This window comes from Hippocampus comes, unplaced genomic scaffold (assembly GCF_001891065.2).
Source record: "Hippocampus comes isolate QL1 unplaced genomic scaffold, H_comes_QL1_v1.1 scaffold39, whole genome shotgun sequence".
Taxonomy (NCBI): domain Eukaryota; kingdom Metazoa; phylum Chordata; class Actinopteri; order Syngnathiformes; family Syngnathidae; genus Hippocampus; species Hippocampus comes.
Window position 1 is genome coordinate 3,270,835 of NW_017842054.1, and position 24,530 is coordinate 3,295,364.

At 42.9% G+C, this 24,530-nt stretch overlaps 1 protein-coding gene across 3 annotated transcripts in view; it reads right to left on the reverse strand.

Annotated features, from left to right (window-relative positions):
• Positions 1–20,504, reverse strand: part of grid1a (glutamate receptor, ionotropic, delta 1a) — a 234,785-nt gene extending 214,281 nt beyond the window's left edge. For 2 of the 3 annotated variants that reach the window (XM_019860265.1, XM_019860266.1), the window contains exon 1: positions 580–1,258. In XM_019860265.1, coding sequence (XP_019715824.1) covers positions 580–658 — 79 coding nt within the window. In that variant the 5' untranslated portion in view covers positions 659–1,258. Of the gene's footprint in view, positions 1–579; positions 1,259–20,442 lie in introns of those variants that run through there. The other variant, XM_019860267.1, reaches the window with a different exon arrangement.
• Between the last annotated feature and the right edge of the window lie 4,026 nt (positions 20,505–24,530).

A 24,530-nucleotide genomic window follows, 5' to 3' on the forward strand; every position in this document is an offset into this window, starting at 1 on the left:
CAAGATTAGAGGTGGTGAGGTTCTTCCTCGTTCTTTGGGGGGGAGGAAAAACCGAACCAGTATGGGGCGCACAAAGAGGTTCTCTATGCGTTTTGCATGGCTAAAAAGTCCACTGACGTCCTTCCCCGCTGCTCTTTATTGACATGACAGTCACGTCCTGGTGGAAGTTGAAGCTTGCCGGCATAAAGACGGGAGCTAGCCCTCATCCATTTGTAGCTATGGCAAAACCCCCTCCCCTCGCAACCTGACAGAAAACAGTTGCTTCTTGTTCCAAACGTGCATTGAGCAGAGATGTACAGGTTTAAAAGGACTCGAGTGTGTGTGCGTGTGCGTGAGAGAGAGAGAGAGAGAGAGAGAGACCAAGCGAGAGAGAGAGAGAGAGAGTGCAAGAGAGTGTGAAACATAAAAAGGCTGCAAGAATATGGACGGCGCACAATTAAGGGGCTGGTGTGCAAGAAATAACTTTTCAGCGTCAGAGAGATGAACCAAATCCCCTAAAATGGGCGCAGAAATGCGCAGACCGCTGCAACCGTTTTCGCCTGATGCGTCTCATTTCACCTGTGCGCACGGCTGGCTTACCGATGTGTATGATGGAGTCCCCTTTGGCCGAGTTGCATTGCAATATCCACAAGGAGAGACAGACCAGCAGCAGCTCCATGGCGGCATGCAGCAGCACAAAAAGCTCATTCAAGAATGAAAACAAAAACCAACAGGGGGAGGAAAAAAAAAAAAAAAATAACAGGACGAAGCCTTACTGCTTGGCCGTCCGGTATAATCCAACTGGTCCAAACGGATTGATCAACCCACAACCCAATCACGAAATTTAAAAATATATAAAATAAAATAAAAAAAATTAAAAAAAAACCCAGCTACACGTCCTGAGCCACTAGAAGTAGCCACAGAAATGAAGAGTTCTGCGGGAAGGCTGCTCCGGAGAAGGAGGGGAGGGGGGCGGATTGGACATGCATGTGAGCTCCGGTGCAAGACACTTGGCGCTCCCGCCCTCCTCCAGCAGCCGGTGAGGAGAAGGAGGAGAGGAAGATGCGGGAGGATGAGGAAGAGGAGGATGGAGAGGAAGAGGAGGAGGAGGAGGACGAAGAGGAGGAGGAGCGCGTGCACACGCTTCCAAATTATTATTGAGGCAGGGGGGGTGAGAGAGAAACTCCACACCACGGTTCTGCGGATCACGTGACTGCAGCGAGTGCAGCTCGCTTGTCCCGACGAGCCCACTAGAAAAAGACTGAAAAGAGACGGGGAAAGACACACATGATAAGAGAGAGAGAGAGAGAGAGAGAGAGAGAGAGAGACAGAGACAAGGGGGGGTGGGGGGTGTCGAGGAGCAATGCGTGCACACACACGCGCACGCACGCAACACGTCCACCACCAGCACTGCCGCCGCCGCCGCTGCCGCCGCTGCACTGTGACCAGACGCGTGGCGTGACAGGTGCCCACGGACACGACGAGTACGGAGGACAATCACGCGAGTGGACTGTTTACTTTTGGAGAAGTTGCCACAGAGGAAAAAGAGGAGAGAGGAGGGAGACTGAGAAGGAGGAGAGGCTGGCACGCCAGTTTCCCGAGCACGGATGAGACAAGACGACCCGGGATCATCCACGTAAAGAGGACACTCGTGACATGAAACATTCTTTCTATCCATCAATTTATGTAGCGTATTTACTGGATTTTTTTTTTTTTTTGGTCAGGAATATTTCACCGTATGCGCGGGGGGGGGGGGAGGGATTGTGCAAAAAGAAGAGAGCTTGAAGTGGAGGACCCCTGTAGCCTTACAATTAAAGGATATTTCTCGTGTTTGTGACGAGACCGGAAATATCTCTTAATTGTTGGGTTAAGGGGGTTAAACGTGCAGCGGCGGAGTCGCTACGGGATGATGGAGAAGCCGTTCAAAAAGAAAAAGAAGCACCTGTGGAGGCGACCGGAGGCTGTCGAGTGCGCATATGATCATATCGGCATCATTGCTTTCGTTTTATTTCCATGTCATAGGAGCATCTTTTGTTATGCGGTAACATGTTATTCTCTCATGCAGTAATCATGTAAAGTTGTTTGGGGAAAAAAAAAAAAAAAGTCATCTACTGCCCCCACTGGCCAAAACTGGCTACTTGACAGCTTTGTGTGTTTATGTGCTCACAAAAATAGCCTATAAAGGGTGAGCAAGGGGAGCTATTTTAGCACACTGGCTTTGAAAATAATGGAAAAAAAAAAAAAAAAAAAACAACCACATTCCCTAAGCACAAGATGGATTTAGTGTGAATATTCTAAAAGCGTCCCCCCCACCTCCTCCTCTCTTGTGATCACTTTATGAGCGATGATGCCTCCCAACAGGGAAGGAGCGACTGCAAGAATAAATGATTGACTTTTTTTTTTTTTTTTCTTCTCCCCTCTCTCCTCTCTGGTAAATCACAGCTCCACGGCCAGTGGTGGATCAATCCAGATCCATTCCAACCGGAGAGATTTGGGGTTTGTGTTGACCCACTGTGATCAAGATGTATTATATGGGGGTGGGGGGGGGGGGTAAGACAGTAATATTGGTTGCACTGATATATGAAGCAATATGTTGGTGACATGATTGTATTCTCCACAGGAAGGCTGCCTTTTGTGTAAAGGTTGCCCTGCACATGCGGTGAACATTAGCATAAAAATCATGGAATTACGACTCTGCCGTTCGTTGGTGACCAGTCCTGGGTGGGGCCCCAGCTTTTGCCCGAGCTCAGCTGGGCTAGGCCCCCCCCGTAAAAATGGATGGAAAGCGCACAAGACTCATCATCACTCATCATTTCGAACATTGCGCACGAAACCCAAAAGATGCCGGCTGGTCGACAACCGCATGCACTAATACAGTCATGTCCAATATCGGGACATTGACAGAATTCTCATTATTTTGCCTTAAAACGTCACCCTTTTTTTTAAGGGAGCGAAGGTAATTCGACATTTGGCCACGTACGGCTGTTGATGGAACCGCTTCCCTTTTTACTGATAATTCGACTGCTGACAAACGACGCAGGATGGATTCTCAAATGTTTCTTGCAATATTAGCTGCACATATTCAGCCAAATGCTGCAGAACTCATTGCACGGTGCTTTATAGTGCAAATGGACAATAGCCCAAAGCATACTGCAAAATCAAACATTTTTTTTCAAGGTAAAGAAGTGCACTATGATGCAATGGCCAAGTCAACCAGCCTGACCCGAATCTGATTAAGTATGCAGTTCACTTGCAGACAAAATTGAATGGAAAATGCCCCAAGAACAAGCAGGAACTGCAGAAAGTTGCCTTCGAAGCCTGGCAGGGCATCAACAGAGTTCAAATCCAGCATCTGGTGAAGTCGGTTTGCACCAAACTTCAGGCTGTAACTGGACGCGTAAAAGATTTGCAACCAAGCAACAAAAAGTCTCATTTATGATTGTTCATCTGTCCCATCAATTTTGGTCCCTTAAAAAGTGGGACACCTTTAAGTATGTGACTGCACATCTCCAGTTTGAACGTAGATGTCACATGACAACTCCACTGTAACAATTTGCTATTACGGTAATTTACGGTGTATTCATGTATTTTATAATAACTGGAAAACAGCGTTCGTCATCCCTTGCAGGTCAATTCATTCGTCATTTCACAACATCTCATAAAGAGATGCGAATGTATGGTGCATCGCAACAGCATATTTTCATGATTTGAAAGACACCACTGAAGTGGCACCAATAAGAATTAAACAGATGAATTCATCAATTATCACCCAACACAGGGGGCCCCGCCATGCTATCAAAGTTAACAAATTTACACACACACACACACACACACACACACACACACACACACACACACACACACACACACACGTTTGAACTTCGCCTGGCCCATCTGTCCATTTCAAAAATCAAACGCAGCCCAAACTCTTTCTGTAGACGACCAACGGCGTGTTCTCATCAGGTTTTGGATGTTACCCTATGCATTAGAAACAGCTCTCCGTGTGCTGCGGTAAACTACAACTATAATAATAAAACTATTGTTCACTTAACACCAACAAAATGGAACTCGCCGCCAGTCCTGAAAGATGTGTCCAGCAAGCACAGGTCAGCTCCAACGCAATGTACTCAGCAATATTATCCTTATATTGCCGTTTTCACGCACACGCACACACACACACACACACACACACACACACACACACACACACACACAAAAGAAGTTCCCTGTTGAAATATTCATCCCGCAAAATTATTTATGAACACGCAGGAGAAGAACTGCGCGCCCGCCACCTGTTGCTCCATCAGTTGGTCCATGCAGTCAGCTGCCATGCATTAATAAGCACACTGAAAATGATGGAAATACATCAACTGTGTATTATATGGTTCGAGGTGTCCAATATCAGGCCCGGGGGGCGATTTGCAGGCCCCCGCTAATACAAGTACACCCTGAACTAGTGCCTGACCCCGATCAATAGGCCAGCCCATAAAATCCAACAAATGTTTTAAATATGACACATCAGCCCGGTTTCTTTGCGCCAGGTAAAACTGTCGGCGAACGTTTTTGCAATCTTTTACGAACCCTGACAAAACTCTAAGCATTCACTGCTCAGTGCAGGCAAAAACTTTATATGGGAGGGGCATTAAAGAGACTCAGCTCTCTGTGTGATCAAATATTCACTATTATTGTCAAGTGAAGTGAATTGATTTTAGTAGCGCCATATACAAGTTTGCACTCACAAGTCAAAGCAAAAATCTGCAAAATGATGGCTTGCATCTCAAGGCACCACTTTACCTTTGTTTTTGTTTTGCACCAATTGGTGTCAACACTGCTCTTACGGCAGTAATGGCTAATTAGCGAGTGCATGACGATACCCTGCTCTGGTGCAGAAAGCCCAAACAGTGGACTTATAAATGATGAGTGGATGCCAGGAGGAATCAAAGGCAAGCGGTTAGTCACGGATGAGTAGCACTATTGGATTAGCCATTCATTAATAGTCTATTCTTGTCGGGTAAGCTCTTTCTAACCCCCCCCCCCCAACACCCCCTTCGATTATTCATTTCACACAGCATCTTGCAAACATCCCGCCATGATTCACTCCGGCCATGCGACCACCTTTACTATCCACGCGGTTCATTTAAAGGAAGTAGCATCTCCCGCTTTCAATTATCACCTGACAAATAGCTGGAGGTACTCTATGTGGAATTTTTACGGGGGTAATATACATGTCTCACCACCGGCGTAACTGCTCTCTGACCTCATCGATTAGCGCCGCTATTTTAGTGCCACGACGCGCACATAAGAGGAACGGAATCGGCTCGGCGGCATCTTTTATTGGTGACGGAGCGTAATTCATCCCGTGCTGACGGACTGCAGGCTTTAATCTGCTCTCTTGCTATGATTTAAAAAGCAAAAGAAAGGTTAGGCCACGGTTAGCTAAAGTAGGAGGACAGCAGTAGAGCAACAGTAATAGTAATACAAATAGCAGGACAGATGAAAGTGGGGGGTATGTCACATGTAAAGACATGTAAAGATTTACAGTGACTGAAGATATATCGGCAAAACATTTCACTGGAACGACAACTTTGCGACGAGCAGCAGCTGACAAAACAGGTCAGTTACTTTAGCTAAGAAGACAAAAATAGGAAACAATACCATGGTTAAAAACTCAACAGCAAAAAGCAGTGAAATAATAGCCGACAGCTAACCAACTTCATATTTCTGGTATTAGTTCAACAAAACACTCGTTGGAATACTTTCAAGAACATTATTGCAATTTTCCTTGGCCTGTGATGGTGCTTTCCGCATTAAAAGTGTGCTACAGGTGAACGTGGCGAGGCATCAGCCTGCTTTTGTCCACCATTAGCATGCTCTTGGATTGCTGCGCTGAAAAGCCCTGGCGCCAATTTGGAGAGTGGTGTTACATTTTTGAGTTTGCTGAAGGGAAGAAAAAAATATATAAAAATCCATTCATGTCAGGCAGAAATGTGCAGGGAATAGAAAGAGAGGTGTGTGCCCGCACAGAGCCAGAGGTGAAAACAGCAGCGCGCTTGCTTCCAAATACACAGCCCGAGGTAACATTATAGATTAATCATGTTATGGGAGAACAAGCACAAGCTCCATCACTGAGGCTGAATTTCAATGAGCCAACTGTTGACTGCGTGGCACATCCCTCCCTGCCTCACCCCCTCCACCCCCCCCCCAAAAAAAAATTAAGAAATTGGTGAAATATGCAAAGGCTGATTAATAAAGAAGTCTTGCGGTGAACCACGCCAGTGAAACAAGGAGTGCGAGTTGAATGGATTGGTCAGCCTGAGGGAAGAACACGGACAGCTGTCGAGTTGGCAGCGGGACGCACAAAACAAAAAAATGAAAATAATCCTAATGTCACGTATTGAACCTTTAAAACCGTGCTGAACGAAGACTTCTGCTTCCCTAATGAAGCGGATTTGCACAAACCCCTAACCTTTAACAGTTTATGACTGTCAGTGGGCAGCACGGTGGCGCAGTGGTTTCAACCGCAGCGATACAGAGCGGTTGAAATCTCATGTCGCTTTTGCAACCGCTTCTTGTGTCCATCATGCTACTTCAAAATGACATTTCGTATATCAAATGTCAAATTAGATATGAGAATAATTTCCACTTCGTGCCATTTAACAATTACTTTCTTGTTTGTTGTTTTTTGTTTGGGGTTCACCAAATATGTAAAATGGCCATTCAGTTAATGGTTACAGTGCCACCTGCTGTTTGAGCATCCCCCCACCCCCCAAAAACAACCCTTACATAGAATATAGAGTGGATATAAAAAGGCTACACATTCCTTTTCAAATACCAGGTTTTTGTGGCATATAAAAAAAAAATAATTTCAAAACATTTTCCACCGTTGATGTGAATGACAACAATTTTCAAAATGTTTTTGCGGGAAAGTTAAAATAACTCAATCGTGGTTGCACAAAGCACGCAGACCTGGGATACCCGTAACGTGGCCGCGTTCAGAATTAACGAATTACATTCAAACTCAAGAAAAATGTGAGTTACCACATGACAAAGTGCCTATGAGCAATCTCAAATAAAGTTCAGCTGTTCAAGTCGGTTGTTCGTGACTTTTTTTTATTTCTCGCAGAAGCCTGTAAAATGTGCAAATAACTGACTGGTAATTAGAATTGTTAGACAAAGGTCCCAGCTGAAGAAAAACTGGGCCAAAGCATGATGGTACCATCACCATGCTTCAGCTTCACTGTAGGTGAGGCATGATCATCATCATCATCATCATCATCATCATCATCATCATCATCATCATCATCATCGGGAGCAAGTGCTGTGTTGATGCCGAACATACCTTTTGGATTCATGGTGCCAAGTGCTTTCAGCAGCCAACATTACTAAGCGTTGTGGTGTTTATAAAAAGTTATGCTTGAGTGGAATTCAATAAAAGTTTGTGTTTGGGAACAACATTGGATTTGAATAAAACATTGCCAAGTACTCAAATGTAAATACTTTTACTCTGTTGCTGTTGATTCGGGTTTGTGCTTGGGAGACAAGTCTTTTGTTGTCTCTAGTATGCGCTGAGACATTGATGCCAGCGTTGTGATACGGGGAGGTGTCCTTGGCATGTATTTGTTAGCGCTAAATGGCAGCGGTTGCCTTTCTATCCAGTTGTCAAAGAGCGAATTATTCAAAAGTTCTCAGTTCGCAAATCGATCGAGAACATCCGGTAAAAGATGTATAACGGAATAAAACCCGCCTGTTGGAGATATCCCGGCATCTGCCGCAAAGGGCAGTTGAGGGAGGAAGGAAAAGAAAAACCCATGCCTGCAGAGATGTTTACAATTTATGTGCCTAATAGCGACCACTGGGTCATTTGTTCTGCACGCCCCAGGGCAGTGGCATTGAACCCGCTGACGTGCGTGCCGCATTTCACTCAGACTGTGCCTGCAAGATGGTCATTAGGAGGTGAGGTTGCTTTAAAAAAGAAAAAAAAAATCATGAAATAAAAGACCAATTAACAGGAATCCACCTGAAAGGCAGTTTTGCTTTGAGAGTGCGCAGATATGTCACAGACAGTGCTGGAGAACAGAAAGTGAAAGAAAAGCTCTTCTATGAATATCTACATTTTCAAGTAAGCTAAAAAAAAAAACTTAGACACGTGCTTGCGGGCTATTATTTTCAGTGGCTATTGTGCAAAAAGAAAACACCGGCACTGCACAAATCCCTTTATAAAAAGCACCACCATTCGGTACATTAGGCGACACTGGCTGACGCTGATAGAGATGAAGCAGACCTCGTTGAGCTCGTGGTATTGTCTATGTGTGAAAAGGGGGAGAAAAAAAAGTTTGTGTACATAAAAAAAAAAAAAACTATAATCTGTTGCACATGATTAAAAAGTGGTCAACTGATGTCACTTTCTCCCTTAAAAAAAAAAAAAAAAGAAATTGTAACCACGTGCAACCAATCTATCAAATGAACAAAATTCAAAAGACTTATTTTTCCAGTGTACTAGTAGAACGGCTAGGACGCACTTGAACAGCTGGGTCTTTCCTCCACTAGCGTATGACATTTCTGCACACGAAGCAAGATATGAACAATATGTCACCTATATGTCACTAGTACGGCAAAAACTGTGCAGTTGTTGCACGCTACTAGTACGAGCGGTGAAGCGATGGATGTGAACTAGTAGCATTTGATGTCACGAGTAGGAGTAGTAGTTGCAGATTGACAAATGGGTGTGGAACAAGTCTCCACTAACGTATGACATTTCTGCACACGAAGCAAGACAGCTTTGGCATGCTAATATGTCAACTATATGTCACTCGTATGGCAAAAACTGTGCAGTAGTTCACATGTGCACGTTACTAGTACGAGCGGTGAAGCGATGGACGTGAACTAGTAGAATTTGATGTCACGAGTAGTAATAGTAGTTGCAGATTGACAAATGGGTGTGGAACAAGCACCCCGTGGCAAACGAGAGTACAGCGTATTGAGCGCAGTCACTTCCCCAAAACCGTAACTTACTGTCCGGTCTGTAGAGTTCATCTGATATTTGACAGTGAAAGTTTGACCATCTTGATTATTTCGTATGGGGGAAAAAAAAATAACCCTGCACTTGAGGGATTTAGTATTTCCTGCGACTTTTGGTGGAGTGTTATATTCCGCTGTCATCTCCTGTACTCAGCGCACCGACTCACTACAGTGGACTCTTCGAAGAGTTCTTCAGTGGAGCAAAAGAGCTCCTTTAATCCAAACTGTTAAGTTGAGTCAAAGCCTGCAACCTTCACTACCTGAACGCCCGCCCTAGACTGACTTAGGAAATACTGGCCGCGGAGTGATGAGAACACAGCCGAGGGGAAAAGATTCATTTCACCCACACCTTCCCGACTGCGCGAAAGGCTTTCAGTTTCATGGTCCACCACTTGCATTTCCCCCAGACTGCACACAGGAGCGGGCACAACTCAAATGTCAGAGCGATTTTATTTATTTATTTTTGTTTCAGCCTTCCCGGCATGCAGTCCCATCTTGGTCTCACGGGTTAAACGGCATAAGTTCTACAGAATGATTCGTTCGTATTTTGAATTCACGGTCACACCAAGTGCGCGCTTTGTGTCCCGACGGTCCAAGCGTTGACAGGACGGCCGGCCGCAACGTTCGTTGGTGTCAAAAGTAATCATCACTGGTTATTTATTTATTTTTGTTTCAGCCTTCCCGGCATGCAGCCCCATCTTGGTCTCACGGGTTAAACTGCATAAGTTCTACAGAATGGTTCGTTCGTATTTTGAATTCACGGTCACGCCAAGTGCGCGCTTAGTGTCCCGACGGTCCAAGCGTTGACAGGACGGCCGGCCGCAACGTTCGTTGGTGTCAAAAGTAATCATCACTGGTCCCAGAATGGCTTTATGAATCTGACATTACAGGTTTCACAGCTGCTCGATTCCCACCCACTGCATACACGTGGCAGACATTTTGAAGAAGTGGCAGAGATCAACGCGGGCCAAGTGCGCGCTTTGTGTCCCGACGGTCCAAGCGTCGACAGGACGGCCGGCCGGAACGTTCGTTGGTGTCAAAAGTAATCATCACTCGTCCCAGAATGGCTTTATGAATCTGCATTACAGGTTTCACAGCTGCTCGATTCCCACCCACTGCATACACGTGGCAGACATTTTGAAGAAGTGGCAGAGATCAACGCGTGGGCTATGAATTGGTCGAAAAACGATGATACAATTACGACATGTAATGTATCATTCATTTCTCTATGCGAGTGAAGCGTAGTGACAATTAAATGCTCTTTCGAGATTCCTGGGCGTATATGAGCTTTGGCCCAGATGTTACGCTGCTTTTTTTGGAAAATGTGGGAGTAAATGGATTAGATTGCCGTATTTTCCGCACTATAAGGCGCACCGAAAAGTCTTCCATTTTCTTAAAAGCTCAGAGCGCGCCTTAAAAATCCGGTGTGCCTTGTGTATGGTCATTACGGAGATATGCTTACAATATTATACCTTGCTGTTGGTACATAATTTATTTTGTGATTTCCTCGTTTGTGAATACAGTACACAACAAAGGAATAAATAAATACTTCTGAGACAGTCCAGTGTCCTACATTTTACAGAAATCTGATCGTTCTGTTGGAGCTACGCTCAAGAAAATGCCAAAATTAATTCTGTAGTGGGGCTATAGAATTTATTTTGATTTCCTCGCTTGATTTTTTTGCTGGAGATATGCTTACAATGTTATACTTTGCTGTTGGTACATAATTTATTTTGTGATTTCCTCATTTGTGAATATAGTACACAACAGAGAAATAAATAAATACTTCTGAGACAGTCCAGTCTCCTACATTTTACAGACATCTGATCGTTCTGTTGGAGCTGCACTCAAGAAAATGCCAAAATTAATTCTGTAGGGGGGCTATAGAATTCATTTTGTGATTTCCTCGCTTGATTTTCTGTTTTGATGCATTATTTTCAATTTTCATAGTTTCATTGAAGTAATCGTTAGCTGGCAGTCATGAACGCCTTTCCATTCGAATGGAAGGAGCGTTGCTCCATCTAGTGGATGCATTGTAGATTGCGCCTTATAATCCAGTGCGTCCAATATATGAAAATAATTCCAAAATAGGCCATTCATTGAAGGTGCACCTCATAATCCAGTGTGCCTTTTAGTGCGGAAAATACGGTACTATGTACGTCGTTCTTTATGCTGTGATGTGCAGTGAGAGGTTTTCATGCACAATATGTCGCTTGGCTCAATAAAAGAACAGTTAACATTGATCTAAGGATACTTTCAGGAGCCATGTCTTTGAAAAGCCTTTCAACGGCACTTTTTGTCCAAAGCGCAGTCCGTTAACAACAGGCAGCGCCGCTAACAAGACGGGTTTGTGCCAAGCTTTTCAGTCGAACTCTGCCGAAACAAGATGAAGGCCAAGACAAAGCAGCATCAAAGATGATGTTAGTGTTTGTGGCACTCTCGAGTCAGTCAAGAAACATTTTCAATAGGTGAGTCTCGAGTTTCTCGCGGGCGTGTGTGTGCTTGTCTGTAGCCGACTTTCATTATCCACTCAGATGGCCGACACCCCTCCCGCGCTAGCTGATAGCCACATCCCAGCATCAGTCACATGCTCTTCAGGGGCATGGCAGAGACATTCCTCATGGTCTCCAGCTCAAGCAATCAGAAAAAGGAGATCCATCAAAGGGAGCACGCGCGCGGCGGGTTTTAGCCCCATAACGATATCCAAAGCAGTCCATGAGTGCAAAAAAAAAAAGAAGAGAGAGGAGAGAAGTGCCCACGGATGAGGGAAGGACCGTGACAAGCAAAAAAGGCTCATTGATTTTGTTTTCTTTAGCTTTAAAAAGTGATCATTTAGTGCAGCCGAGCGTGACAGCTGTTTTTAGAGCCCCTGAATGAAGACACGATATAATAAAAAGACCACCTTGAGGGCTGGAGCCTAACGGTCCATTTTTGCCTATTTTCTAAGATAGGTAGGAAAATAAAGCCATCTGGACGTGTGTATGCTGCATATTTGTTTTTTAGCTTGGTCTCAGCTATGCTCTGTGACTGCTTTGCTGCATCGAGCATAGGATGTCTTCAATCTATTCATCCCAAAAAAAATAGCACTCTGGAGACAAACGTACTGCAAGAATCAAAAAGTGTATCCCACTTGTGTTCTGGGGCTGCTTTGCTACATCTGGCGCAGGGTGTCTTTCATCTGTGTGGGCTACAATGGAATTTCAGGATGGTTAACCAGCTTCTGCAGACCTTGTTGATTATCTGATCATTTCAATCAGGTGTGTTGCAGCAGCGAGAGATGGGAAAACATCCAGGGAATTGGCCCTCGACGAACAGGATTGAATACCCCTGGTTCAAGACCATCAATCTACTCTGGAGATAAATGTGCTGCCGAAGAGCAGAAACTATAGTCCCGGATTTCCAGTATTCTGGGGTTGCTTTGCTAAATCCTGCACAGGCTGTCTGAAACTATCAAGGCGTTCTGGAGCCAAAAGTGCTGCTTAGTCTGTGTTATATTTTGGGGCTACTTTGCTACATTCTGCACCATCTTGAATGTGTGGAGAGTACGATGAAGCCGGAAGACTATCCGGGCCCTGCAGCGCCAAATGTGCGTGCCACGTGTCAGAAAGCTTGGGACTGAACCCCAAACAAAATGATGAGGGGATGTGAGAAGATGGGGTCATGATCATTGGTGATTTTTTTTGGGTTTTTTATGGTTTTAGAAGTGATCGTTCAAAGCAGGTGAGTGTGCTGGCCATTGACCCGCTGAATGAAGACACCATAGAAGAGGAAGAAGATGACCACCCCCGGGGCGGGAGCCCAAATGGAGCAAAGTAAAAGTCAAATTTTGTGCTTTATATTTCCAAAGGGGTGTAGGAAAAATAAAGCCTCCTATAATTGTCTTTAAACCACCATCGCAGCCAAGCTCATTTATTTCAAGAGTCACTATTTTGTGACGGAGCCAAGATGCCAAGTCGCAGCTAATTGCCTGTGACGGATTCTTTTCTCTCTTTTTATTATTCTTTTTACTAATAATAGAGTCAGCCAATAATCCTTTGTACACACCGCGTTTCAAACATGCGACACTCATATTTATTTAGATATGTTAAATAATGACACTTTCATGCTTCATAAAGTTCGAGAGATGACAGTGAGTCACTCTTAGCGGAGGCATTAATAACGGATGACACTGTGGGCAGAGTGTCAAGTTTCACAGCTTTGTTTTTTGTTGTTTGGGCTCTAATCATTGTGTACAGGGAGCACAAAAATATAATTAATAAAGCCCAAACTATAATATGGGGAGCTAACGGAAATAGGGCTTGGGAATGACAGAGAAGTTTGGATGGTACAAGTGGCAATGGGCTTGAAATATGATCGCTAAAAACAACGCCCAATGCTAAAATGAAGCAATGGAGAAGCATCACCATTTTGACAGCCCCCCCCCCGCTAATTTTTGTTTCAGCCACCCACATGATACTGTAGTTTCAACTATGATTTGGAAACAAATTACCCTTAAAACTAATGACTTAAAGACAATTTGATGATATGTATTTTTTTAATTCTTGCCATCGGCTCAGACCGTCAACAAGCATGTTTACAAAGAGATCCTGCGGCGTTTGCCATGTTTAATGCATGAAAAGCGTTGTGGCCGGACAACACGTGGCTACTTCACCATGACAACGCGCCTGCGCATGCTACACTTCCTGACTGAATCGGAGATCGTTGCGCTGGTTGCTGGAGCAACCTCCCAACTCACCTGCCGATGGCGTTTCACATGATATGTTAGCATTAAGCTAGCCGGCATTCGTTTGACGAAATGACATGGTTTGGTTGAACATTTTGGTGTTAAAACGTCAACTGGCAGTGACATAACTTGAATCAAAGCACACTTGGCTTATTTGAAGAGTTGGGCAAGCGAGAGTCTTCTCGGTTCGTCAATGTGCTTTTTTTTTTTTAACATTAGTCTCCCATTTTTGGAGCGCAAGGGAGTGAGAGTACTTTAAACAGTGCGTTTTATTAAGTTTGAAATGTGTTGGGGGTAGAAGTACTTTAAGGAAAAAGTCTAATATTCAGCGATCACAGTTCGGTCTGGAACGTATTCTCTGCGATAGATGAGAGGTTGTACTTTCAAGGCAATGCACCCCCCCCCCCACCCCGCTGGCACCAAAGTGATTTAGACAAGGATGAGCTCTAACCTGCCAGAGCAGAAAGAGCTAAAACTATTTTTTTTTTCCCCATGCAGAGATCAATAATGCAACACTTAGTCTTGGAGGTTCAATATGGAGGATTTATATAACATAATGGCTTGAAAATTATGTTGTTCTTTAAGTTCTCCCTGCGGGCTTGAAAATTGAAAGTCACTCTCCCAGTGATGAGCATCTCAACGGATCCACGGGTGAATTCTGCCAATTGTGTGGAATTGATTGGTGACTAAATAATTATCCATTGTTCCATCTATCAGTGAGCTAGTTTTTATCCAACCGTCTATTAGCAATGAATCTACATTGTGAGCAGGCCAGCGATCGAGCTAGCAATTTACCGGCCAAGTATCAGCTCGTCATCAAGCAAGTAATTTCCTTCTCGTAAATCAATTGGCAAGCTTGCAATGTGAGATCTGTAGATCTAAAAAAAAAAAAAAAAAAAAAAAAAAAAAAAAAGGCCACTGATGAAAAATCTGTTTTTCTAAGTCTACCCGATATTGTGCCGCTTCTTACAAGAAACAGATAAGGACCGAAGTTATTTACCGCAACAAAACAAGATGGTCACAGCGGAAATATGGTCTACGAAAATATCTTATGGGGTGATAAATGAGGTTGGAACGCGAATGCCATTTTTCAGTTTGTACCGTTCTCACGATGTTATCAGAGAGGCAACAGAGTCTCTTTTTACGATGATGCAGGGCAAATTAGAGCCCCCAAAAATAATTATATTGTTAAATTAATGTCTGACAACACCGATTAGTACGGTAAAATAGTGCAAGATTTGGGATCAATCTGATATGAAGGTGCCAGAATGATGATACGGCTTGAATATGAATCATTTCAAGTGTTTTTGTTCCCTTTGGATTACTAATTAAATCCCAGGACAGAAATGGAGCTCATTGGTGAATTTTTCTCCCATTATTGGCCCAGATTCTTTGCCATGAAGAAAGAAAGCCCACAAGGTCAATTCAGTTCAAGCTATTGTTTGTTTTACGTCACTCTGGGCTTTTAAGCCGTACGGGAAGCGCACCGCTGCATCATTAAAAAGAATCCATTTGAGCTAAATGTTCATGTCATCTCATTCATTAACCTCCTCCTATCAAAAAAAAAATGTATCTACTCCATTTAATTACTGCGAATTTCTGGTAGCCCTGTAATATATGTTTTTTCCTTTTTAAATGGCCGGGGGCGTCGGTCCGACTAACTCATCAGCTTATAAAGTGCATTAGGTCTGGCAATGAAAACCATGCAAGAAAAAATGATGCCCTGTATGAAGAAACGATTCCAAAAGGCAAAGAGAAGTATTTAAGGCGCAATCAAATGAAAAAGGTCAGTGGTCACTATGTGCCTCTTGGCAGGCGCATGGCACAACATGGGCAGCTTTCTTCTTTCGGGTTCAAGGCAGCCGCAAGTGAAAATTGAGAACAGGAGGATTCAAGGTGAAACAAATTCAACAAAAAGTCCAGTTGCCCCGACTCAACCTTGGCGGATTTTGTTATTTCGTATATCATCACATCAGTGCATTGATCTTTTCATCAGCAGCTGTGCATCGCGTGGGATCCAGGGCCCAAAGCTCCGACTGAGGTTTTTTGACCTCTAAATGTTTAGCACATTCTGACCGATGACGGATTAGTTTTAGATGAGCTTCTGCTGCTCGTTTTTTGTTTTTTTTATTATTATTATTTTTTTATCATCAGCAGGGGCGCATCTAGAGGGATTCAGAGTGCTTGAGCACACTAAAAGCCAAAAATATCCACAGGACCTGTCACTCGTTTGTTCTTTAAATATTTCATTAAGCAAATCGTGTCCTGGAGCTTCGGCTACTCCTCCGTGCATTTTATCAACAAGACGCAGGGCAGATGGTCATCCAAAATATATTTACCAACAGCAATATGCAGTATACAGGCTGCTTGTGTCCTTTTATTATTTAGAACATCAAAGACACTGAATTAGCTTTTGTCAGACTTCTGCGGCTCAGTGCCTCGTTTGTAACAGCGGGTGGGCGGGGGGGGGGGGGAGGGGGAACATCCCTAAAAAGATCTTCTTTCAGAACTACATACATACACTCAGTTATTATTTTTTTTTTTTTTATCATTATTCCAGACCACTAAAATTGGGCAATCGGAGATTGTCATCGCAACAACAGAGACGCAGTCGTCCCAAGAACGAGCCGGCGCAGCATCAGTATGATCAACTACCTTTACGTCACGCCGTCGTCTCAGTGGAGGGTGTTGAAATAAATGCACTGATAATTCTAAACGCAGTCCGATCAGAGTCACACAGCAACACTCTCCATGATCCAAATCTGCTCAAATGCGATTGGGCTGAGGCACGAGATGATAAAAATTAAATGATTTTTTTTTTGTTTTGTTTTTTTTGGGGGGTGGGGGTGAGGGGCAATGATATGACACTATGTTCTCAGTCTAATGAGACCTCGTCAAAATGAAAACAGCAAGCCATTAGATGCCTTTCCCCCCCCCGCCCAAAAATGATAAAGGAGGGCTTGTTTGTGGCTTAAATAGCAAGAACAGGAGGGCTCCTGTCAGTCAAAATTCTTTTGGGAGAGATTGATTTGCTCCCACTTGATGATAATGAAGTGGATATATTTTTTGAGACTCGAACTAACTCCAAGACAAAAATGAATAGCAGGCACGTGGGAGATACAGTCAAATAGTAAGGGCACTTTATTTGCCGCTGCTTTAAGCTCTCAATGTTCTTGCAATCCCTTGTTGTCTCAAAACTAATGAGCACTTATGTCATCAATTATTGATGCATGTTGCGTTGCGGGTCTCTGACTGTTTTATGAAACCATTTTGTCTGTCCTGGAAAATGAAATTAAAGATCAGCGACTGCTTATTGAAGATGTACGTCTTTTCGCCCCGGGGAGGGAAGAAGAAGAAAAAAAAAAGAGCATCAGTGCTTTTATGTTGCAACAGGATTTATTCCCTAATAACAAATATAGCAAAAAGTTGATAGGTGTCATTAGTGCTTCTCAAATGAAGGAAAATGTTGTTTTTTAAATACAGTCACTCATGAACATGAATCTATGCAACAATCCATTTTTCGATGTTGTAGGAGAGTTCATAGTCATCAACTTAACCTGCATGTTTCTTGGAATGTGGGAGGAAACCAGAGTGCCTGAAAAGTGCCAACGTTTCTAAATCACTGATTTCTTTGAGCGTTTTTTTTTTTTTAAATCTAGGTACCCAAAAGAACACATAAGAACCAATCGACCATGATCTATTTTGATAAAGTGTTGTGATTTGTTTAAAGCAGTTTGATGGGTATTTTGTGTAACAACATGACAAATAAACAAACGCAAAACTCAAGCCTGCTTTTTTTCCTGCCCAAGTTAGCAAATTTTCAAATTTAGCAGAAGATCAACTAATTATCCCCCCCCCCCCCGACCCACTGTATATACGCTGCACTAAAGATACTGGTAAATATTTGCGCCATTTCCCAAAGAGAGACGATGTTCATTGCCAGACGGCTGCGGTATTTATTGACCGATGGGTATTGCCATGACCTTGGAGCTGAGAAAGAAAGTCCACTGGATGCTTGAATTGTCACGGCCAAGTCTCCTCTGTAACCTCCGCGAGGGATGTCGGAACACCGAGTACGCCGCATTACCGCCGCATGGGCTGAGACGGGAAGAACATTGGGGCTAATTACGGCAACAAACACTCGTCGGATCTCATTTCTGTTCAGGCTGGATGCACATGCTGAGTTCTAAAAAGGTGTACTGTATATCTTCATATGTAACGTGCGTTCAACAAGTCTCGGGCGCTATTGCCAGCTTCGCAGGTAACCATTAAAGTCGGGTAAAAATTACCTTAAGCGGGCGACTGAATGCGCTGCAAATTCAAAAAAAAAAAAAAAAAAAAAGCTTTTAAAACTTTTACATTATTACGCCAATGCACGCCCGCTGGATAAAATAAAAACTAATGTCCTATTGAATTTATGTCCGGCGTGATGTGTAGCTTCCAGTGAAAACCACCGCAGCGAGACAGCACATTCTTATGCATTGTGCAAAGCAAAAAGGTCATTATGTTATTGACGGGTCATTTTTTTTTTTTTTTGTCTTAGATATAAAACAAGCATATGGGAGCACTTGCTTTGTTCTGCTGGCTGACCAGAGTACATTAAATATCAAGGCAATTGATTTTAAATCAAAGTAGCATCACATTACACAATGCGTTGACGATGTAAACGTTCACATTAAAAAGATGCCTCAGTGTGTTTACAGACGTGGCAATAGATTGAGGTGAATGCAAACGGGGGGGGGATGCAAACGCTCGATTCTGTGACAGGAAAGAACTTCAAATGCGTTATTGTTCATGAACAAATCCTGTTGTCTGAAGAACGACATCATGAACGGCGCCTTTCGCGACAAACGTAAGCTTACTATGATCAAATGAAAGAAGAATCATAAAAAATTCACTTTTAAAAATCGTAGCCATCAGCATGGCGGGCGGGTACCTCGAGATACATGACACAGCCAGCTTTCTAAGCCAGCTGGATTGATCGTGAGGGAAATGGGTGTCTGCAGGTACTTTGTGTTCTCGGACTGTACACTAGGTGGCAGTGTTGCTGTAAAACGATTGCGATGAAAGAGCCTGTTCAGAAAATACAGTGTTTGGCTACACTCTGGCCTTAGCATTATTCTTTCGTGCTATTTTCACTGAAGCCAAAATCACTTGCCTTTGTCACTCTGGAATCACTCTGCCACCATTTCTCCGATTGGATGAGCTGAGATGAGTCAGTCTTCAATTAATTTGATACCCGTGAAGTATCACGGAGGTGTATATATTCAGACCTGGATCTCCCGAATGTAGGGTGGACATCCGAATCACTTTTCAACCGAGCTAACACTTCCCAATAAGCTACAAAATGTGCTTCCTTGCCACAAGCACCCCACGACTAAGCGCCCGTCATACTGAGAGGCTAGTGACTGAACAGAATGCAATAAAAATGATAAATTGGAAAACTAAGGCAATTCTTTGCATCCTGTGAGGCTGAAGTGTACAAAACCTCAAGCAAAAAAAAAAAATAATAATAAAATAAAAAATCAAATCTCGGGAATCAAGCGTTCTTTTGTGCAAACTCCGCTATCGCAGAGGTTGCATAGTATCCATCTGTGACGAATGTGCACCGCCACGGGGAGAGAGGTGCGGTCCAAAGACTGCTGCCAGACTACGCATACGTTTTTCCTCCTCCGACAGTTAAACGTAAAGCCTCGAGCGAGGACCGGGCCAGGACGATGCCTCCCCCGTGGCCCCGGCTGGAGTTATTGAGCTACTCCTCCTCTTGTAATACATCTGCTTAGGCAATATTTATTACATTTATAACTAAGGAAGGAGGCAGGACCAGTCTCCATTGCAAATGAGGGATGCTGAGCGGTTACAGTCAGTCTTTAAAGAGTGGACCGCTCAGTTGATGTAGACAAACTGTTCGATTAACTGCGACTTGTGTTAGTTACTTAGCGGGATAATTGCAAAGGTAACGGGACACAGGGGTGGGATCGGTGAGGATAGCCTCACAGAACATAAGATAGGTGGTGCATCCACGAGTGGAAGCATCGATTTAAATAGCGATACCACCCTTGGTATTAAAATTGATCGATTCAAGCCAGTTTATTGTCTCTTCCAGACAGACCTGGGAAAGGTGAAAATTTGCAAGAGACCATAAACATTTTTACATACCTACCACACGCTCTGAGCATATTTAACTCATTCAAACCCTTTGACGTCTAAAAAGCGTCAATGAACGCACAGTCCCCGCCTCCCCATGACGTCTAAAGGCGTCAATCACGTTTTGTCCTGGGGCAGGGTGCAAGAGAGTCTGATGCAACTTCTCACTGAAGGAGCAGGCTTGACTGCAATGTTAAATAGTAAAAAGAATTGGCCAGCAGGTGGCAGTGGAGCAAAAGTCCACCATTGTTCTCTTTGCACTTTCTCGTTCATAGTTCAATAGTTTTGTTTTGTCCAAATAAATTATTTTGCTATCAAAACATTTTTTGTGATGTTGTTTTGTAGGAGGAACACATTATTGCGGTATTTGAGCTGTCACAAAAGCAAAAAATAGTGTCAAACTTGAAATGATGCTTGAAACGCATGCTTTTACAAAAAGCTCATTTTCTCTGGATTTCTGAAGAAAATCGGCCTTTTCCATCAAACTTTCTACAACAATTTTCTAATGCTGATTGCCAACGAACAGAGAAAGATAGAAACAGACTTTCTTTTCTGCTGAAAGAAGAGAGTCCCACCTTTCTTCTGACAGGTCGGACGTTTATAGAGTTGTAGAACAGAAAATTCTGTGGGCCTTGCAATCAGTCAAAATTCAGTAAAATGTGAGGGATTGAGGAGGTTGCTCCAGTGAAAAAGGGTTGTATTCAATGAGTTAAATGTATTAAGACAGACTAATTTTACGGGGTACACTCGGTGTCCATCACTCAAACTCTTGAGTTCACTTTAATCCACTCAAAGAGGTTTCAAATAAGAGGTTTCAAATGGTGTAGCTCTATTTGTCCCGTAGCTTAGTGCTAACATAAAATGCAAAACGCCATACACGGGCTAATGGAAATTAGCAAAGATGTCAGGATAATTCTAAACGTACTTTCACAAGCAGAAACACAAAACAGATTTTACGCCACCACTCACAGGCATATATTCTCCGCTCGGCGGGATTAAAAGAGCAAAACGTGCTACTGTATTACAGTGAAGGCACACTGCATCTCTTCCAGCAGACCTCAGTCCTGTGCCAAAATGTGAGACTAGACTGAAGGCATGAAACTAAATTCTTACTTGACTTAAGTGCAAACAGTGAACACCTAGGACTGGAAGCCAGCCAGTCACAACTAATGTTCGATTTAGAGTCTGTATGTTTTTGGAATGTGAGAGGTCATGAGCTGGCATTTGAAGCCACGGCTTCCTGAGTTTGAGGCCGGAGATCAAAATTTGAGGTTCAATCAAATACTGCTTGGTGCCAGTGTATAATCTCAATGCCAAATAATTAGGGAAATGCAAGAATTTGTGCTGATCCAAAACAGGATTGATTGGCCTTGGACCCTCCTAGATTGGTCTTTTGCACATTAAAAGATGCTTGACTTCCAGAATCTGTTTTTCCATTTGCATTCTATTTCACTGATTGAAACCGCAGTTTACCAAACACGGGTAACAAGGTTGCAGTGAGTGGAATGCCTGGTGCCTGACAGGATCACGCTGAGCCAACAATTTCCATAATGCGCCTAAATGTTGCATTCTAGGCAGTTGCTCGGCTCAGAGTACGTTTTGTTTCAAAGCTCAGATTTGTATATGAAAAAAACAAAGCAAAAACGTTGCCAGCGGCCGCCTGTCAACTTTGGCTTGTCATTGTCTAATGATGACGACCGGTAAGACAGCTGAAACATGACCGCGATTGATCTTGATCTTTTGCAGCTGATCGGGCCATTATGTCGGGCGTCAAAAGTATCGTCAGATCTGACAAAACCGACAACCGATGCTTCATTTATTGCACAATTTGGCCTTTCTCACGACTTGACGAAAGCTTTTGTCCGTCTGTCGTCCTCTGATGCAACAACAAACCCCGAGGGAATGTTTAATGGCTAGAAACTTTTTTTCACTCTCGCTCTGGCTTCACATCTCATCTGACACATTCCCCTGCACATCTCACTATCAGAACCGCAACAAAAGGGACTCAAAGCAATGGCAGTTAGACTACAAAAGTGGGTCAGTTGGCGTTGAGGGCTTGATGAAACGGTGAGAGCAGACAACAATCTCATCCCAATATCGCTTTTGGCAGATCTACTCAATCCAGATCTCTCTTTACATCACTCATTCCCTCTTTAAAGAAGCACTTGTTTTTTTTTTTACTCTGGGGTTCACACGGCAGTTCATGTGTATGTACTCCACTAGAAACCAGCCAATTTCAGTACCAACGCTCACTCTATCATAACACTTGTGTATGCTGGCTGGTCGATGAGTAAGGTTTACACTTAAAGTAGGTGATCAAGCGTCACCGGAAGCAACAACAGATGAGGCATTCAATTTATGACGGATCATCGTGCACTGGAGACAGACAGAAAGACAGACAGACGCACACGCTGTGATTACCATCCCACAGTTATCTTGACAGAATTTTTCAAATATGGATATTTCGAAAAATTGTTCTGGAAGTAACTTTCTATTGAGTGGGAACTGTGTTTATTGCGTGTTTCAGGATGAATACTTTTAATACCAAAACTAAGAACTAAGTTCAAACATTTATCTTTAATACATCAACTCCAAACCTCTACACTACACTATAGCAGTTAACAATCAATATTATCTATCAACAAGACAGAAACCTTAAAAAAATAATAACATAAAAAATAATGATAAATGATAAATGACATCAAACTCACCAGAGCTGGTTATTAAGTCCACTCTCTTTTCCTGCTGAAAGCTAACTCGTTGTGTCGGCTAGTCAGAGCTAGCTAATTGTTGCTGCTTTGGAAATGCTAAATTAAACCTTGAAATCCTGTCCCGGGTTGAAACAACCCAGCAAGCAATAGCATTAGCCGAACAAATTTCAGTGTTTCGTGAAACGTCCGACGTGAAAATACTTTTTTTTAATCATGTCCGACGATCGACTCCGTCAAACTCCTTCGTGTAATTAGCAATCTGTTTTAGTCAGGACACGCCCTCACTGCAATACGATTGGCTGCACGTCGCAACCAATCAGAGGACGTAAAATTGTCACGTGTCGTGGACCACCTTTTGAATGCGCTGGGAAGATTACACTGACATGGCAACAAACACAAGTAAAATCTGATTGGACAAAATAATCTAACATACACACGACTGGAAACTGGGCATCCAACAGACAAGATGTGAAATGAAGATAAAGGATGTTGGGAATAAATTCATACATAAGTATATTTTGGAAAAATATCACCATTGTAATATAGACATTCATTTAATATTTATGGGAGCTATTTTTTTTTTTCATTCAGGCTGCTTTGCTTCACCATTTTGTTTTGGAAAGCATTTAAACAATGATGCATAGCAACATTTACTGTGTTTCGGGGGGCAGTCTGATCTTTTCAGTGAGATGACAAAACATAATTTACTCCAATTAACATGATTAAAAATAATGACAATGTGCAATTCTGCATTCAGTGTTTTTCTCTGCTTTATGTGTGTTATCTGTCTTGAATATTCACAATATTCACCTGACGCCCTCTCACATTATAAACTGCGTGTGTTTCAAAGTGTCTGATGTATAAACATGCGGGAACATCTTTGACACATGTCTGTGTGGGTTGACAACATAAAGCCACAGGCCCAATGCAAACCTATTACACATTCAATCAACTCAACCTTTTATTGCATTTTAGTCAAGTGCAGTCGTTGAGATACTGTCGTCAACACCGGGACAGCAGATCATTACGTCTCGCAACATATCGTGCGTATACATCAGTTTTTATCTGCATATCTGGCACGTAATGGCCCTGCCTGCAAAACCGTGTAAGTGCAGAGAGGATCTGATTAAATGTATATGTCATTTAGATTTCCCGAACGGGCTGGAAAGTGTGAAAGCGAGTGCAGACATATGGCACAATAAATGAGATTTACTTTGACTGATATGGGGAGCGCCCTTGTGTGGAATTGCATACCTGTGTGCGTGTGTGTGTGTGTGTGTGTGTGTGTGTGTGTGTGTGTGTGTGTGTGTGTATTGAAGCATACAGCTCTTCACATTGTGGGGACATCAGTGTTTACACAATATGGAGGGAAAAAAAGGTTCCATTATGTAAATGATATGTTTGGGTCATAATATGCATGCAAGCAGTGGTTGTAGTCCAGCTAAATTTGTACACAGCTTTATTTTAAACGCGTGTAATGAAAAAGTGGCTTTTTATTGGTTTGTTTACAAATATTTGGGTCTCTGGAGTGCCATGTAAAGATTTTATCTACTTCCTAAAATGTATAACCGATTGACCATCCCATTAAAAAAAAAAAAAATTATAATTGCCTAAATTAATAGATTCAATTGTATTTTCACATGCAAAAAAGACTTCCACTAACAACTCAGGCTAAACTTACCTACTGGGTGGGTGCTATTTGTGTTTGTGTGCCACATACACACAGTATAGCATGGGAAGCGCTGTCTCCTGGAGTGAAAATGCTCTTATTTTTTTTTAATTAGTGCTGCTCCGATTGATCGGCCACCGATCATGGAAAGGAAAAAAAAAAAAAAAGATCACCACCTGCTCATATTTTGTAGCCTGCAGCCAACAGAAATCTGTCTAAGGTGTACTATGATTTTTAATCGTTGCACTATTTTTTACAAATCATGTTATTTCAACACTTAGGA